The 16,124-nt window shown below is 42.1% G+C and overlaps 1 protein-coding gene across 9 annotated transcripts in view; it reads right to left on the reverse strand.

The window, feature by feature from the left end:
- Cfap54 (cilia and flagella associated protein 54) overlaps positions 1–16,124 on the reverse strand; it is a 323,915-nt gene that overhangs the window by 151,446 nt on the left and 156,345 nt on the right. For 8 of the 9 annotated variants that reach the window (XR_008221626.1, XR_008221627.1, XR_008221628.1 and 5 more), the window contains 4 exons: positions 13,348–13,414; positions 10,440–10,622; positions 5,755–5,841; positions 817–939 (listed from right to left, as the gene is read on the reverse strand). Coding sequence is in view for 6 of the 9 variants with exons in the window: in XM_052753120.1 (XP_052609080.1) it covers positions 817–939; positions 5,755–5,841; positions 10,440–10,622; positions 13,348–13,414 (460 nt within the window). In the remaining 3 variants the exon portion in view is untranslated. The remainder of the gene's footprint in view (positions 1–816; positions 940–5,754; positions 5,842–10,439; positions 10,623–13,347; positions 13,415–16,124) is intronic. The other variant, XM_052753121.1, reaches the window with a different exon arrangement.

The following is a 16,124-nucleotide window of genomic DNA, read 5'->3' on the forward strand; positions in this document are numbered from 1 at the left end:
TCACCAGGAAAACCGAAACAGAAGGATATAATAACTCACTCCAATTTAATTTATCTTCTCACTGTAAACTCAGTACTCATTTTCAAGGATGCTTCAATTAGCCAGTTTACAAATACAAATTAAGCAAGTCAGGTAAAACTCTCTTCTAAAATCAAAATAGATTGCGCAAAATGGAGACTGTTCTTCTCTCAGAGAAATCTCAACAACGCTGAACGGGGAGAGAGAGAAAGCAGAGAGGCAGCGCCTGGCTGGCATCCACAAAGCCCTGGACTTCTTCCCCAGATCCAGGAGGAAGAGGAGGACAAGGAGGAGAAAGAAAAGGGAGGGGGGATATAGATTAAAAACATCCAAATAATATATACAGAGAGATCAAACAACACTGAACAAATGTGATGAGATCAGATCTACAGATCTGGGCTCTGTTGGCAGATGTGCCTAAAGAGACCACTGTGATACCTATAATAAAAAGCAACATATGGTATACCCAAGCCAGGATGCCACTGTAATAATCTTCTCCAAGACCACACTCCCTCCCTCCCTCCCAGCACCTTCCCACTCCAGACAAATGGAACTTGATTTTGCTGAACCAGACTTAACAGCAAGTGTGAGCATTGGAGACTTTTGAACGCACCTCTGTGGGAATGTTCCCTGGATTTTAGGAATGCAGCCTCCGGAGATTATAGATAGATAGATAGATAGATAGATAGATAGATAGATAGATAGATAGATAGATAGATAGAGATATCATATATATATATATATATATATATATAATTATTTACACATATATAGCTTTCAACCAGCTTGAGAGCTTACCTTAATTTTCACTGTAGCTTTGTAGCCAGCAGGGATGGCGCATGGCATGTTTTTTCCATAAAAAATCTGGGATAGCTCATAAAAGGCCTCAGAAAAAAAGCCTAAATCTATAAGGATTTCGATCTGTAAAAGAAAGAAAAAAAGATTTTACGTTAGTTTCTTTTGCTTATAAAATACAAGTTGGAGAGAAAACTCATAAGGTTCTGAGACACAAAAGGTCGGCTTAATGGTGGTAGTGTGTACTGGCTCGGTGTTCACTGATTAGTGAGTGAACACTAATACTGACTAATGTGCTTGTGAAAATGCCTGTTTACCTGTGCAGTGGGCCAGCAAGCTAACAGCAGCGGGGGGCTTTCAGAACAACAGGCCCTTGTCAGCTATTGCTTGCATCATCAGAGGCAGACACAGAAGTATAACAGCCATGGAGAAGTTTTAAGAATTAATTGAACTTCTCTCTTTTTTCCCATGGTTCCCATGGGAAACTGGGTAAAAACAAAGTAAAAATACTCCTGATGTTCTTGAACCCTCTGAGGAAAGTCAGAAGAAAGCACAGTGTGTCAACACAGAGACAGCTATTAATTTTCTTATCTATAATTAACAGTGTCAACTTTAAGGCATATGATTAACAATTTTAACCGGTTGATAGCTGTACATTCCACAAGGCTTGTTTTGAATACAATTCAGTTGGTCTAAATCTGGAAACTACAGGAAGGGAAGTCGGCATTCAATTTGCTTACTGAACATCTCTTGGACAGCATGCCCACTTGAAGGTTAGAGCCCCCTGAGATTCGTCGTTAACCAAACACTAGTGGCACATGTGGGTCTTGCACAGGAAGAGAAAGCTTAGAAGGCCCGGCAGTGGTGACACACACCCTTAATCCCAATACTCAGTGAGTTCGAGGCCAGCCTGGTCCACGGAGTGAGTTCCAGGACAGGCTCCAAAGCTACACAGAGAAACCCTGTCTTGAACAAGAGAGAGAGAGAGAGAGAGAGAGAGAGAGAGAGAGAGAGAGAGAGAGAGAGAGAGAGAGAGAGGCTTAGAGGTGTTGACAAAAATCCTGCTTCAACAGTGGGGTCTTAGAAAATTTCAATGAAGAAGTACCCTTCAAGAGAAGAGTTGGGAATCATGTAAAGGAGAGAGAACACACACTAAGAGGACCCTAAGCTCAAAGGCCATGGGCCCTGTGTGGCAGGAGATAGAGGAGGGTGGTGGAGAGAGTTAGGAAGTGGGTACAGGTGGGAGCCAAGTACAGAGAGCCTGTAGACCACAGTAGAGATCTCTTCTTGCTGTGTGAAAAAGAGGTTACCAGAGTGAAGGGTTTGACAGTGAACACTTGAATCCTAGTGCTTGAAGGGCAGAGTTTCAAGCCAGCCCTTATCAGAGTGAGACTCTGCCTCAAAAAAAAAACAAGGACTGAGGGTGTATCTCAGAGGACAAGTTCTTGCTGCCATATGAAGGCCCCACATTCAATGTCAGCAGGGGAAATAAGTTATGCAGACTTTGAACCAGAAACGGTCCTTACATGATTTATGCTTTGAAAATGTTCAGGGACTTTGTGAGGGCAAGGATTCAAATGAATGGATACAGAGAATAAAGCAAAACTTGGACGCACACACAACACACACACAACACACACACACACACACACACACACACACACACACACACACACGCACACACAAAACTCCACATAGAAAGAGACAAATCAATTTATCTCCAACATGCCAATACACTCTAGTTTCTGTTCTCCTTTCCATTCTTGGTTTCGGAACTTCAAGAATGGAAAAAACAGACAAATAAACTTTAAGGAAATAAAAAAGGCAAGTAAGGAGAAGCCGGTTAAAAAAATAACATGAAAATAAAACATAAAAGGCCAGAAGGCTGTTTTTAGTGGGGAAGAGAAAGTCACTTGTCTGTTGAGCTGCGCACTGCAGTTTTTGCTCAAGAGATGGTGGTCCCTTTCCCTGCCATACCACCCCCGCTGCCATCTAATATCAAAGCAAGAACTTAGGGAGATAAATGGACTCTTCTGGACCCCAGGTCGCCATTACTTTCATTGACCCCTCTAAGAAAATATTCCTGCAGACTTCTGTGTGGTCAACACACTGAACCAAAACAGCATTAGCCAAGGCTGCCTCCGACTTCATTTCATTCTATCAATCTAAACAATTGAAGTAACGGTGACCTGTACTGTGGACACAAGCCAGAAGACAATGAGAACGAGTCATCTACCAAACTTTCATATGCCTTCTGAAGCAGCAGTACCCTTCCTGGAAATATTTGAGATGTTGAAAATAAATCTTTGAAGGGGTTAGCAGGTCTACATGAAACAGAGCAGCATGTCATGAAGAAGTCTTACTATGTTCCCTGGAAGACTCTACTGGACTCTAGAAACTTGACCGCAAGATCTATCCCTCACAGCCTGGTTAGTCAGAGAGCACCATTACTTGGTGTTTCTCACCTCTAATGTTTCTCTTTCACTTACTTACCCCAGCTACTTCAGGAAGGTCACACAAGTCCTGTTCACACAGACTATCATCTCTTCCTCTGTGGGATCTATCCTTTTGCCTTGCATCTGTCAAGACCCGAGTCCCAGTTTTCAACCTTACTGTGCCAGTAGGCTTTCAGATCTATCTTACACGGCTCCCAGCAGTATTGGCAGATACTAGATCTAGTGGTATCATTCTGCCGACCACTATTCTGTCATGAATATCCCTCCTAGCCGAACCTCCAAACAGAGAACATGGTTTTTCACTGGCCTCAAAGCTATTCTATGATAAAATCATGACCAAAGACCAAAGAAAGAATTCTGTCTTGGTTTACCTTGGTGAACTATGAGTTTATTGAGGTTATGTACAGGCTCATGGGAGACTCGAAGGCAACTATACCACCAGAAAGTGCCTTGGGCAACACATGGACATTTACTGAAGAATCCACCTGAAGCACGGACAACTCACAAAAAACTACTTTACCAAAGAGTCCCAAAACAGCTGATTGTTTATCTATAGTGTTATCTCCAGGAGGAGACTGGTCTTGTGAGGCTGTAAGCCCCAAGAACCTCTGTGTTTCTCCAGGGAGAGAATGTTAACAGGCCTGTTCTTGGTTCTTGAGGGTCGTCTACTCTGATCCAAGACAGTCTGCTCTAATCCAAGACAGCAATGGTCATGTGCAACCCGGAGGAAACAGCTACCCAGCATAGATCTCTGATATTCCTCCTGTTATTTTCTACAATCTTCCTGCTCACAACTTCCATTTCAATAGCACAAAACCACTTCTGTGCCTTAAACAACTCAAAACGTTCTCACCTCTACATCTTTCCAAGAATGTTCTCTTTCCCACTCATTTAGCTGTCTTATTTTCAAGCCTAAATTCTCCGAATTTGGTGAAATACTCATACCTCAAAGCCATTTGTTTCTTGGTCAAACTTTTGGGAACAATTCTCACCACACTCACTTGCAAGTAATCAAGTAACAGGTGCATATGTTACCAACTTATAGTGCACCCCATCTCTCCCCCAGTTTTCATGTCCTTATAATCAAAGACTGTGGGTTACATGTCTTGGACTCAAGTTCCTAACATGGTGCTTTTAAATAAGAGGTATTCAGTAAATCTTTTCAAAATATTATTTATTTAATGGGGACTACCTCTGTACATGTATGAGAGTTGGGACAACTTGTGGAAATCCATTTTCTCTACTATCTGGGTTCCAGGGCTCAAACTCTAGAATGTGTGTGGCAGTGAACATACACATAGACAATAGGCACTTGGCAATTGTCTACCAATGTAAAGTTCAATCTAAAAATCAACTAACGACTATCAAATATGTGAACTTATTACCCAAGATAATAGAGGGAATTAAAAGATGAGTAAGATACAGATCCTAGCCTCAAGAAACTTGATGAGAGAAGGGGTTAGGTTTTTAAAATGTGCTGTTAGAGTTCAAAAGCACGATAATCCGTGAGTCAGCAACTCAGATGGGAAGCCAGACATTTTCAGGGAACACATGAACATTTATGAAGTCCTTAAAGATTTATTTAGAAATAGAAAGCAATGGACTATTCTCCAAAGCCCAAAAGGTCTAGATGGAGATATGGGTTACAGAGAAGTCCAATTTCTCCTCACTGAAAAACAGGAAGGATTTGGGGGAAGAAAAGTAGAGAGCTTCCAAACGAGGGGGAAAGTGTATGCTGGAACGATGTCTCAGGGGCTGTGTGGAGGTGACTGGAGCAATGTCCCAGAGTGCTGTGTAGAGGTGAGCTAGACTGATGTCCTAGAGTGCTGTGTGGAGGTGAGCTGGAGCAATGTCCCAGAGTGCTGTGTAGAGGTGAGCTAGACTGATGTCCTAGAGTGCTGTGTGGGGGTGAGCTGGAGCAATGTCCCAGAGTGCTGTGTGGAGGTGAGCTAGACTGACGTCCTGGAGTGCTGTTCTAGAACCTAATCCCTTCCACCCGCAAGATCTGGCATGCATCTCTTATCCCATCTGCCTCTCCAGTGATGCCTTGAGGACAACTGCAGTGGAAACATTTACATCATGAATGAAAATTGCAAAGGTATAAAATAATAATAAGATAAAAGATCAGAAAGTGCTCTTAACCACTGAATCAACTCCATGTATGTTTTAATTTATAAATATATGTGTGTATATTGTGCCCATGGAGACCAAAAGAGGACATAGTTGACCCTCTCTCTGAGGTTAGAACTACAGGTGGTTGTGAGCTGCCCAAGGTGGGTGCAGGGAATTGAGCTCAGGTTCTCTGGAAGAGATGTATGTGCTTTTCACTGCGATGTGAGCTTCCCAGGACCAAACCGCATCATTTTTATGTCAGTATGATACCATGTTATTAACAGCTCATTTATAAGAATTAGAATCAAATTGATGTAAAACAGTATCCTTAGAAGATAAAGAATGTCAAATGTATTAAAAGTCTGTAACATACCTTGAGGATTCTTACTTCTAGATTCCTGACTATGTCTTGGCAAATGATAGTCACAAAATACTGGTACAATGCAAGGAGAGGCAGAACCTACCAGGAGAAAAAAAAACATTCTCTGATTTAAGATATAACTTATCAACTTAACAGACTAGTAATCAAGTTTTGCCAAACATTAACTGTAGGATGTATTACACAAAGTATCACGTTTCCACATTAGCAGAATAAATCACTTGTATCAATGAAATGGTCTACCTGGTTATGTTAGGTACCTTTCTTATTATTTCGATAAGACACTTGGCAAAGGCAACTGAAGGGAGGAAAGGTCCATCGTAGCTGAGGAGTACAGGCCATCCTGGTGAGGCAGGCATGGCAGCAGGTACGGGAGGCAGCGGGTCCACATTGTAGCCCAATCAAGAGGCAGAGAGATAAATGTGGACGCTCAGCCTGCGATTTGTTTTTATTTAGTTCAGGCCCCAGTCGGTGGGGCCATATTTAAGGTAAGTATCTCTATTGCAATTATCCTCATCTAGAAAGCCTCTCACAGATTGGCCTAGATGTTTGTTTACATGGTGATTCCCAATCCCATCGAGTTAGCAACCAAGATTATCCACTGTATTAGCATATGCTTCCTAATTTTACTAGACCTTAAAGATGCTATCAGAAACTTAGAGTTCCCAGACTGTGTCATTTGTCACATCTCTAAGTACACAGTTCAAGTACAACTAATTATCTTCTTTAAAAAGTATTAACAACGTAAGTGTGTGAAGACTATGTGAAAAATCCTAGCAAACATGCTATCAGAAAACGCAAAACTTAAGTCAAAGGACTTACATTCATGCCTCCTAACTAGCTCTTATTCATTCATATCAGTGTCTCCTGCAATGTCTTCAGTCGGGATCTTTCCATGGAAAAAGTGTAATGTGCCCCACGTACTCCATGAGACACTGCTGAAGAGGACAAAGTTCTGACTACTCCCAGCCTTTAGAGAGTACAGACTCCATTGACTAAAGCTCTCTCTCCTCCTTGTATGTTTATTGTCCTAGAGTTAAAGCCACAGTCCAGTTATTCTTGAAGTCCTGTGCCTATGTGAATGGCCATAGACTTCCGGCATCCCCCTTGACTGCGCCACTACCCATCAAAGCAGGAGATGGTTTTGCCTGGATATTGGAACAGCTCCTGATCTCAACTCAGATCGGAAGCATATTCCTACAACTGCACCCGGCATGTCAAAGGGTGAGATCCCATTATTATTTTACCTTCTCTAGACTGAGGATTAAAACAAGGGCCTTGTTCATGTTATGCAAGAACTCGACCACTGCCCTATATCTCCTGGCGTCTTTGACTTCCATTGTTTATTTGAGATGTGTCTTCTCACTAGCCGGCTAGTGTTTAACTTGCCAAATGGCCGAGGCAGGCCTTGAACTTGTGACCCTCCAGTCTCGGCCTCCTGAGTAGCTGGGATTATAGGCCTCAGCCAGCCGACCTGGATGAGTCCTATGACTGTCTCAGAGCAAATTTTTGTATTTTACAGGCGTCTCATTTGCCGAGTGGTTTCTCCTCGAGGTTAATGTAACATAAAATAGAAACTGCTCACTGCTTGTGTCTGGTTGGGGGAGACATCAAATGGTGGGTCAGTTAGAAGCTACAACCAGCAATCACATTTGTAAAAGATTGGAATTGGTTTTAAATGACTTTGAACGTAATACACTTTTCTACAATTATGCACTGCAAATGTAAAACAAAACCCTTTCTACAATTAATGCAGCACTAAACACCAAGAGCAATTACCTTTGAGATTTAGTTTCTTTTCTTTAATGAGAAATAAAAACACACTATTTTATTGCTGCGGTTGCTCAATTATTCAGGAAAGAAATCTCAATTTCTGAAGCTTTAGACGGAAAAAAGTCTCATTTCTTTTCAAGCACAGTGCTATCTATTATATATGACTATGGGAGGCGGCTAGGGTTTCCCCGTGGGATGGAAGCATGTCCCAATCCAGAAGTGAACTGCGCTACAGGAAGCAGAGTATTATTCGATTAGGTTGGGTTTTTTTAGTAAACAAATCCTTGCCAAATCTGCCCAGTGTTGAATGCACTCATCACCCTCTTCACTTTACTGCATAGTTTTATCATTTAACAACTTATATCCATGGCGATAGATATTTTTCATATAAGAAGAGAGTTGCATTGAGAAGAACAAGTACACCATGAGAATAGAAAACATGTATATGAAAAAAGAGAGGAGATGTGGAAGTTGTTGAAGAGCTGGAAGAGGCAGAAAAGGAGAAAGAATTGTTACCAAAAGCAGACGTGAAAGGGAGTAGACACTTCAAAAACAGACAGAAGAGCATACAAAAAAAGAAGAGATGAGGCAGGGAAAATCAAAATGGCCAGAGTCTAGAGCATATTAGTTTATTTTTAAGTGTATTCAACTTCAGATTTGTGATATACACTTTGATGAGCTGTATTCAGACTTGGGGGTTCTGGAGACAGTGAGGAATGACTGACTGCCTTTTATCTCACCATTAGAGTTTGCTGCTCTTCAATATATCTTTGACAGAGAAGAGACAGGATGTGATAGAAGCTAAACTCATCTCGAGGTTTGGATATTGACAAGAACTATGCCTTAACTCTGTGAGTCTTAAATGCCCCGGATTCCTGTTTGACATCAGTGAGGCATTCTAGTTGATCTCAGCAAATGTCTTGAGAGAAAGAAGAAGGAAGGAAGAGAGTATGAAAAAAGACAATAATCCAATAGATATGTAATGCAAATAAAAATGTCAACAAGAGACTATGGATGAACACAGTTTTGGAAGCACAGGGAAGAATCTGGAGCATGCATGGTTTACAAGTTGTACTAGAACTAACTAAATACACACCAGTGAAATTTGGAAAGTGGATGTTAAGTCAGGAAATATATCACAATGAATTAAGAGGCTTTAAAAGACGGGGAGGAGTAGAACACATGTGATATAAAGTTGAAGGGGAGAGGGTTCAGGTAAAGAGTTTAAAGCAGGCCAGGCGGTGGTGGCACATGCCTTTAATCCCAGCACTTGGGAGACAGAGGCAGGCAGATCTCTGTGAGTTTGAGGCCAGCCTGGTCTACAGAGTGAGATCCAGGAAAGGCACAAAGCTACACAGAGAAACCCTGTCTCAAAAAAACCAAAAAAAAAAAAAAAAGAAGTTTAAAGCAGGTAAGGAGAAGAGAGAAATTGGGGAGGTGAGGATGAGGAGAAGGATCAAATATAATTAAGATTATATGAAAAATCCATAAGAAAACATGACACTTGGTAAACTAATTTCAAAAGTAATGATAAGTGATTTTTAATGGAGGTGGCCTATGTGGGCAGACAAAGTTCTTCCAGATGCCATAGGCTACTAAGTGACAACCCTAGTGCAGAGGAAGGCACTAGGAGTCTACAGAGGGCTCCCTACAGCCCCCAAAGCAATGCAGGCAGTTTTCATCACATTGGTTGCCCACCAGAAGTAGATGGTGAGACCCTATTGATTAAGATGCCATATGCAGTGGTCATAGCAACAGAGAAATCAAGCTAGAAATGAAATGGAAGCTTCCTCCTTGCTGCCTAGCCCTTAGAGTACTAGAAGTTGCCAGGCCAGAGACTAGGAAAGAACTGTCATCAATAGTCTTACTCAGCTATGGACCACATGCTACACAACTGACCTACTGTAAAAGATGTGTCTGGTGGTGTAATAGTGGCGGCTCTGTTATAGGGGTGACCAACCGCTTTCTACTCTGAATTGAGACACAGGAAGGGATTCACATTTGGTACTCAAAACCTGGTCAGAAGCCTGTGACAGTAGAGTTGAGGCCTGAGGGGGGGACGCTACTGTTGGGTTTGCTAAACGGACATGGTGTGCCCATCTACTTGTCTTCTAAATAATTGTATCTATCCTCATCCCTTAGTGCCGCTGTCAGCTTCGGTTAAAGAAGCTAACCTTCTTTTTGCAGAGAACAAAGGTAACTGCAGAGACTTATAACCGGTCAAAGTCTTGAGGAAAAATGACAGCTCAAGACTTAGGTATAAATAGGACATCTGTCTCCAACAGAGTTCAGAGAACATTATGGAGGAGAGGACAGAAAGAATGTAAGAGTCATAGGACAGGGCAGAGGGTTATGGAATGCTGTCTTCTGGGCATGAGGTGGCCATGGCACTCAACACACAGCAGCTAGGATTACCTATATAAACCTGCACACGATTCAACCCAGCAACAGCATGGCATGGCATGGGAAGAGACTTACGAGGCCTCACTTCTCCCTGAGGATTTATAGGCAGCTAGGGGTAGCTAGGACAGGAGAGTCTCACAAGACCCTAAGGATCAAATGATGGTTAGGGGTAGGGCAGGGACATTTCCTTTGGCCATGTAAACACTGTTAAGGTTCCCACACTCCTATAAATCACCTCTCACCACTGTTCCTGTAAGTGACCCTAATAGAACTCATTGAGTTATCAAAAAACAAAACAAAACAAAAAACATAAAACTAGAAGGGGTACTAGCTGGGAAGAGAGGATCCCAGAGAGTAGGAGATAAGAGGCACTAATGTGGGAGATGAATATGATCAAAACACATTATGAAAATGTCATAATAAAAAACATTATTGCATGGAAGGTAATTTATGATACTAATGACATTTTTAAAAAAGCGTGGTTGATTTTACAGATCACTCACTGTGAGGTTGTACTTAGCGTAGTGCAGTTCACGGATGATGTAGTATAGAGTTGCAATAACACTGGAGATGTCAGCCCTGTATTTATCTGTGAAGAGTTCGATGCCTGGGAGGAGCTGAGTGATTTCGTACTGAGCATAGCTACGTTCAGCTTTGGGATGTGGGAGTGTAGTACGGAGCAGACTCTGGAAAAACGAAAAACGGTGAAATGAAGAGCCACGATCTCACCTGCACCGATGAAATGAGCAAGTGAAAACAGGTGCCTGCACCACTTCCTGAAGGGCTTCATGTGTGCTCTGTGTACTGCACGTCACAATAAACAGTGCTTATTAATATTATCGTCATTATGGATTCCAAATGCTGTTTTCACTCCAGGTGGGCTTTATAAATTCCATTATAATAGTATACTTACTGTTTTCAGAGAAAATATCACTATGTTATCATTTGGTGAGGCCTGTGTTGGGTGCTTCTGGTAAATTCTGTACAAATATTATCTCACTTCTCAACTAACCTACTCTTAGAACAAAGGATTGTTATTTCACAAATGGTACCAGTAAGGCTTAAACAATTAACTTATATGAGTTTACACAGTTAATGATAGAATAAAAAGATTCCAAGTTGTGTCTATTTAACTCAGAGCACTATGATATTTGAGTATGTCAAGTTATAGATAGGAAAGATGGACTTGAAGTCTAAACCAGGCAGAGGAGATTCTAAACCAGTATCTCTTATGTAACTCATGTGACCAGCAGTATGTAACATGTTAGGAAAGCAAGACCTATTTATAAAACCAAATTTTATATTTGGAAGTATTTATTTGATTATTTTAATATATAACCATTTGTTGAAGACAAAACATTATGAAATTATTTTAAAGCATATTATCCAGGAAGATTTTTCAATTGGATCACTTATTAACATTATAAGGCATCCAATTTCAAAGATGAATACTGCTGTTAGAAATTTTAAGGTCTCTTCCTTAGCTTTGTAAAACCACTTTTAAAATCAGCAGGCTTCTCCCCCTCCCTGAGGACAAGCTGTTATAGTACTGGAACATGCCATGAAAGCTTCCAAGGGAGGTAAGCAACCAACATTCCTACCTGGCTATGACACAAACTACAATAATGACCAGCATGGCACAATACACTCAGGGGTGGAATCGTGGCATTTCTATCTTGGCAGTAACCAACGGTTCCCTTAATTGTACTTAAGGCCTGCTCAAGAAGAGGAAAATCAAAGTTATGCCCGGTGCTGGAAACCTAGTCAAATACTCAGAGCTGGTGAGGTCATGATCTTAGAGGAGAGCCTACTACTGCCACGTTACTACGTCAGCATCATTCCTAAGCATTATATTTATCCTCACACCCACAGAAGAGTGTAGCTCTCAGCCCGACGAGACCGTTGCGTAAGACCACAACTTGTCAAAATGCAGATAACCACTGATCATAGGGTGCCGACGGATACATCTACCACACAACCCCTGCACAGAAGGCTCAGGAACATTGAGGGAGAGAGGGACAGAAAGATTGTAAGAGCCAGAGGACCAGGAGCACTGCTGTGAGATCGCATCCCTAGAAAGGACAGGGAAGCAACACCATGAAACCCGAACAGGCTGCCCAGCAGGACCAGAGCGAGAACAACACCAACAGACACGCTAACATGGATGGAGGAAATCTCCCAGGATCCCACCTGTAGACAAAGAACTACAGGCAATCAAGAGATGCTGAGATTGGGAGAAACGGTCTTCCCCAAGGATGAGTCCAATTTGTTGTGATGAGTCTAATTTGTTATCCAAAACCAAGTGGTCAGTCTTGAAACCACATACATACAAATAACACTAAAGGGATTTAGTAGGCTATAGTCTTATGTTTAGGCATATATGTGTAACAATAACCATGAAATAAAAAGAATTTAAGATGTACGGGGGGGTGTAATTTGGGAGAGATTGGCGCTAAGAAAGAAAGGGAGGAAAATGATAAAAATTTTAAACTAATTAAAAAATTGACCAGCTTCTAAAATAAATCTCACAGGCTCATGTTTATTTTAGGTGTAGCATTACTAATATATCAATATTCAATATCACACTAAACAAAAAGTTAACCATTTTTAATTGTACGCTTTCTAGAACATAAATGTATAAACAAGGAACCAAACAAGCAGCTAAGGCTGCAGCATGGGGGTCAGAGCCAGGCCGTCAATCCCAGAGCTCTTCATGCCTCTCGCTTCCCTTTCAAGCGCACATATTGGAATGTGAGGAAAGTGTAAAGTCTGGCCTCCACTTTGAAGAAGCCTTTCCCAAAGAAGTTATCTATCCAGATTCTGGAAGCCGTCCGCGGACTGTGATGCACGCAGCAAGGGCATCTCTCCGTCCATCAACACCAAAAGGACCCCTGGCAGACTGCAAAGGCCCTGGTTATATCCCGACTCTCTGATGTCTCATGTTTCAGGTGAAAGCATCTTTCTTCTCTAGTGAGACATCCTGAGGAGCACACACACTCCTGCGGCCTTAGATCACTTTATCACTGGCCTGTGCTTTACGGTACTCTCCCAGGCAGCCGAGCACAACCTTATTTAACAGAGATGATGGAAGCCCTGGCAACCATGTGAGTCAGGCAGACTGGCACTATACTGACAACCAAAAGGTATCCTACTACACACAGGAAGCTCAGTTTCCCTGTGTATAAAACTGTGTCCATTAGAGGAAAAAGGAGACAGAAACGTGACGGTCCCCTGTTAGCAGGGAAGGAAGGTGCCAGCCACTTGCCGTCAACGCAGGAAAGATCAGCTTGCGGGTTTCAGTAGAGCTCGTGCTATTTTTCTACCTGCGGTTTTTATGCTCTGGATAAACCGCATCTGTTTATGATTACATAAATGACTGCCTCACTCCAGTAAACATACATAAGCCGTTACCTGAAAAAGCAGTGCAGACAGGATGCAAGCGTTGATTCTCTTCTTAACATTTGCGGTCTTAATAAACCTAAATAATGATAAGAAAAACTAATTAGTAGACAACATTCCACAGTTTGGATATGCATATGTTTGAAAGTGTGTCTAGAACCCAGGAAACATTAGGGGACAAAAACATGCAAGAAAACTTAAGGAAAAGTAAAGAAGAAGATGAAAAATTACCCTAGATCCTACCACTGGGATCTATCATCACACACACAGAAACAAAAGCATGTTCATATTAAGATTAAAATTATACCATAGACACTATAGATTCAATACATATTACATAAGCCACTTTTCTATTCATGGACTTAACATCATACTTTAAAGAAGTATAGTGTTTTATTGTATAGATGTATCCTATTTAAACATCTCAACTTCAACTTGGTTTTTCTTCCACTGCTAAGATAAATGTAAGTAACATTATGAGTGCTTATTTTATTAATTCCACCATGTAAATCCCTAGAGTTCCCAAAATTTTGGCCAAAAAAAAAAAAGAGGAATAAGAAGGTTTTATGTGAGTGTGGTTGAGTAATTGCCCTCAAAGGCTGGGGCCATATGGTATGTTGCCATTCACCACATTAAGCCTTCCAGCCAAAATGGAAATCATGCCCCTCCACTATGATTGTTTCCTCTTATGTACCTTGGAGGAGTTTGTGTTTTCTTTATGTGACACTTACAACCTGCCATTGCAGCTATAAACCAAGTTACTTTCTCTTAAATCTTACTTAGATGAATAAGACCAGGCAGCTGGCTAGACTGTAGGGACAATACAGGTCATCTGTGTGGGTGCCAGAGGTGGGACTCTGCACTCAACAGTGTCCTCTGCTCTGAGAATATGAGACCAGACAGTCCCTGTGGCCTCTGTCTCCTCTGGGAGACTTACAGCTTACAGCTAGGAACAGGAAATGACTTTCTTGCTTGAAATCACTAGGTAATAATTTCAGAGGCTCCAAGCGGAGGTGCCCTCAGCAATGATTGTCTCTTTCCGTGTGCCAGTCTTCCTCTCTCTCTTTTCTAGGTCTCACTCCATGCTTTACCAAGTCCTAAGTCTGCTGTAGATGTATATATGTGTGTGTCCACGTGTATATGTGTTTAAATGTGTATGTATGTATCTGTTTGGCTTTAGTCCAAGGATAAGATTCTTCCCAAGGGCACAAAGTCAATATTGACAGATGTTCTTTCATGTTTAATACTTTTAGAGAAATACATTACTTCCTCTACTTCCAAAAGTGCCAGTTTTGTGAAAGCTAAAAGAAGTTTTGTCATTTAATATGCCATATAATTCAAAATACAGTGTGGAGTTTTCTTTATCATGCTCTGCAGGTGAACTAAAGAAGTGACTGGAGAAAGGGTACCTCTCCTACTCTGGACTTTTGGAATTTCCTACAGTTATTATGTGAGATGTTAACTGTACACAAAGCATTGTGATAAACATTTATGTGTGGCAGGCTGAATCATGGCCCAAAAGACACTTGTACCCTAATCCCAAGAACCTGGGAAAGTACCTTTTATGGCAAGAGACTATGCAGATGCAATTAGATTAAAGACCTTGAGATGGGGTAAATATCCTCAATTGTCCTCACAGGTCCAGTGGAGCTATAGTGGTACTTGAAAGAGAAGGACCAGAAGGCCCAGTGAGCAGAAATGCGAGGGAGGAAGTAAAGGTCAGAGAGAGGTGGAGCCAGAGTGAGGGGGCGGGGACAGAAAAGGTGGAAAGTAGAGGGCCGATGTTAAAACTTCAGGAGGGTCTGTGAGGCATGGAGCAAAAGCAGATCCTACAGCAGCAAAGGTCCAGGGCACAGACTCTGCCCTACTGTTTGCGGAGGGGGCATAACCCCACAACACCCTGACTTCAGGACTTTCGAACTTCCCAACTGTAAGATGATAAATGTGTGCAGAGGTTGGGGCTGTCGCTCAGTGGTCAGTGCTTGCCTAGCGTGTGAGGAGCATAAGGGGTTAATCCTTAGCACCACAGAGCAACAGAAATTTGTTTTGCTTTAAAAAAAAAAAAGCTGGAGCAACTTGTTATAGCAGCGGTAAGGAACAAATGCTACTGTGTGATAGACTGGGAGGTGTGCTGTGGTAAAACTCCCGGTAACCTCAGAACGTGAGTACCCTGGAGACGGGGTCTTTAAAGGGACACTCAATGACAATGGTGGCATGGGTCAGGGATGGACCCTAGTCCAACATGATGTGTGTCCTCCTAAGGAGAGAGGATTTAAATACAGGCAGATTCAGAGAGAACACCATGTGAACACGCAGAGAAAAGTGACCACCTACAAGCCACAAGGGAGGGCTCAGCCTCTAACTCTATAATATGACAGATGTCTGTAGCTTGAGGCCACCCGTCCGTGCTACTGTTGTGGCAAACCAAGCTCGCTAGTCCAGTGGGTTGTGTGAGTCTCCCCAACCAGTCTTTACACGAGGATGCTGAATCTCAGAGGACAGATAACACCCTGAGGACACGGGGTTCCTGGGATGCTCTCAAACCTGGCCTGGGTAGCCAGCCTGCACACTATCCTCCTGCCGCACACCGATGACTCCCTGTACTCATTCATTATTTACGTACTACTGAAAGCCAACTCCATGCCAGACACTTGGGATGATGATGCATCAATACAGAAAGAAAAGGTCTGTGCTCAGGTGGGACTCATCTCCTGGGGGCAGAAATGCCACAGGAGGAGAGCACAGTCCAGTAAGTAAAAATATCACGGCACGAAATTGCGTTGCCCTGT

This window comes from Peromyscus californicus, unplaced genomic scaffold (assembly GCF_007827085.1).
Source record: "Peromyscus californicus insignis strain IS unplaced genomic scaffold, ASM782708v3 Scaffold_24__1_contigs__length_46423439, whole genome shotgun sequence".
In the NCBI taxonomy this organism is placed as follows: Eukaryota; Metazoa; Chordata; class Mammalia; order Rodentia; family Cricetidae; genus Peromyscus; species Peromyscus californicus.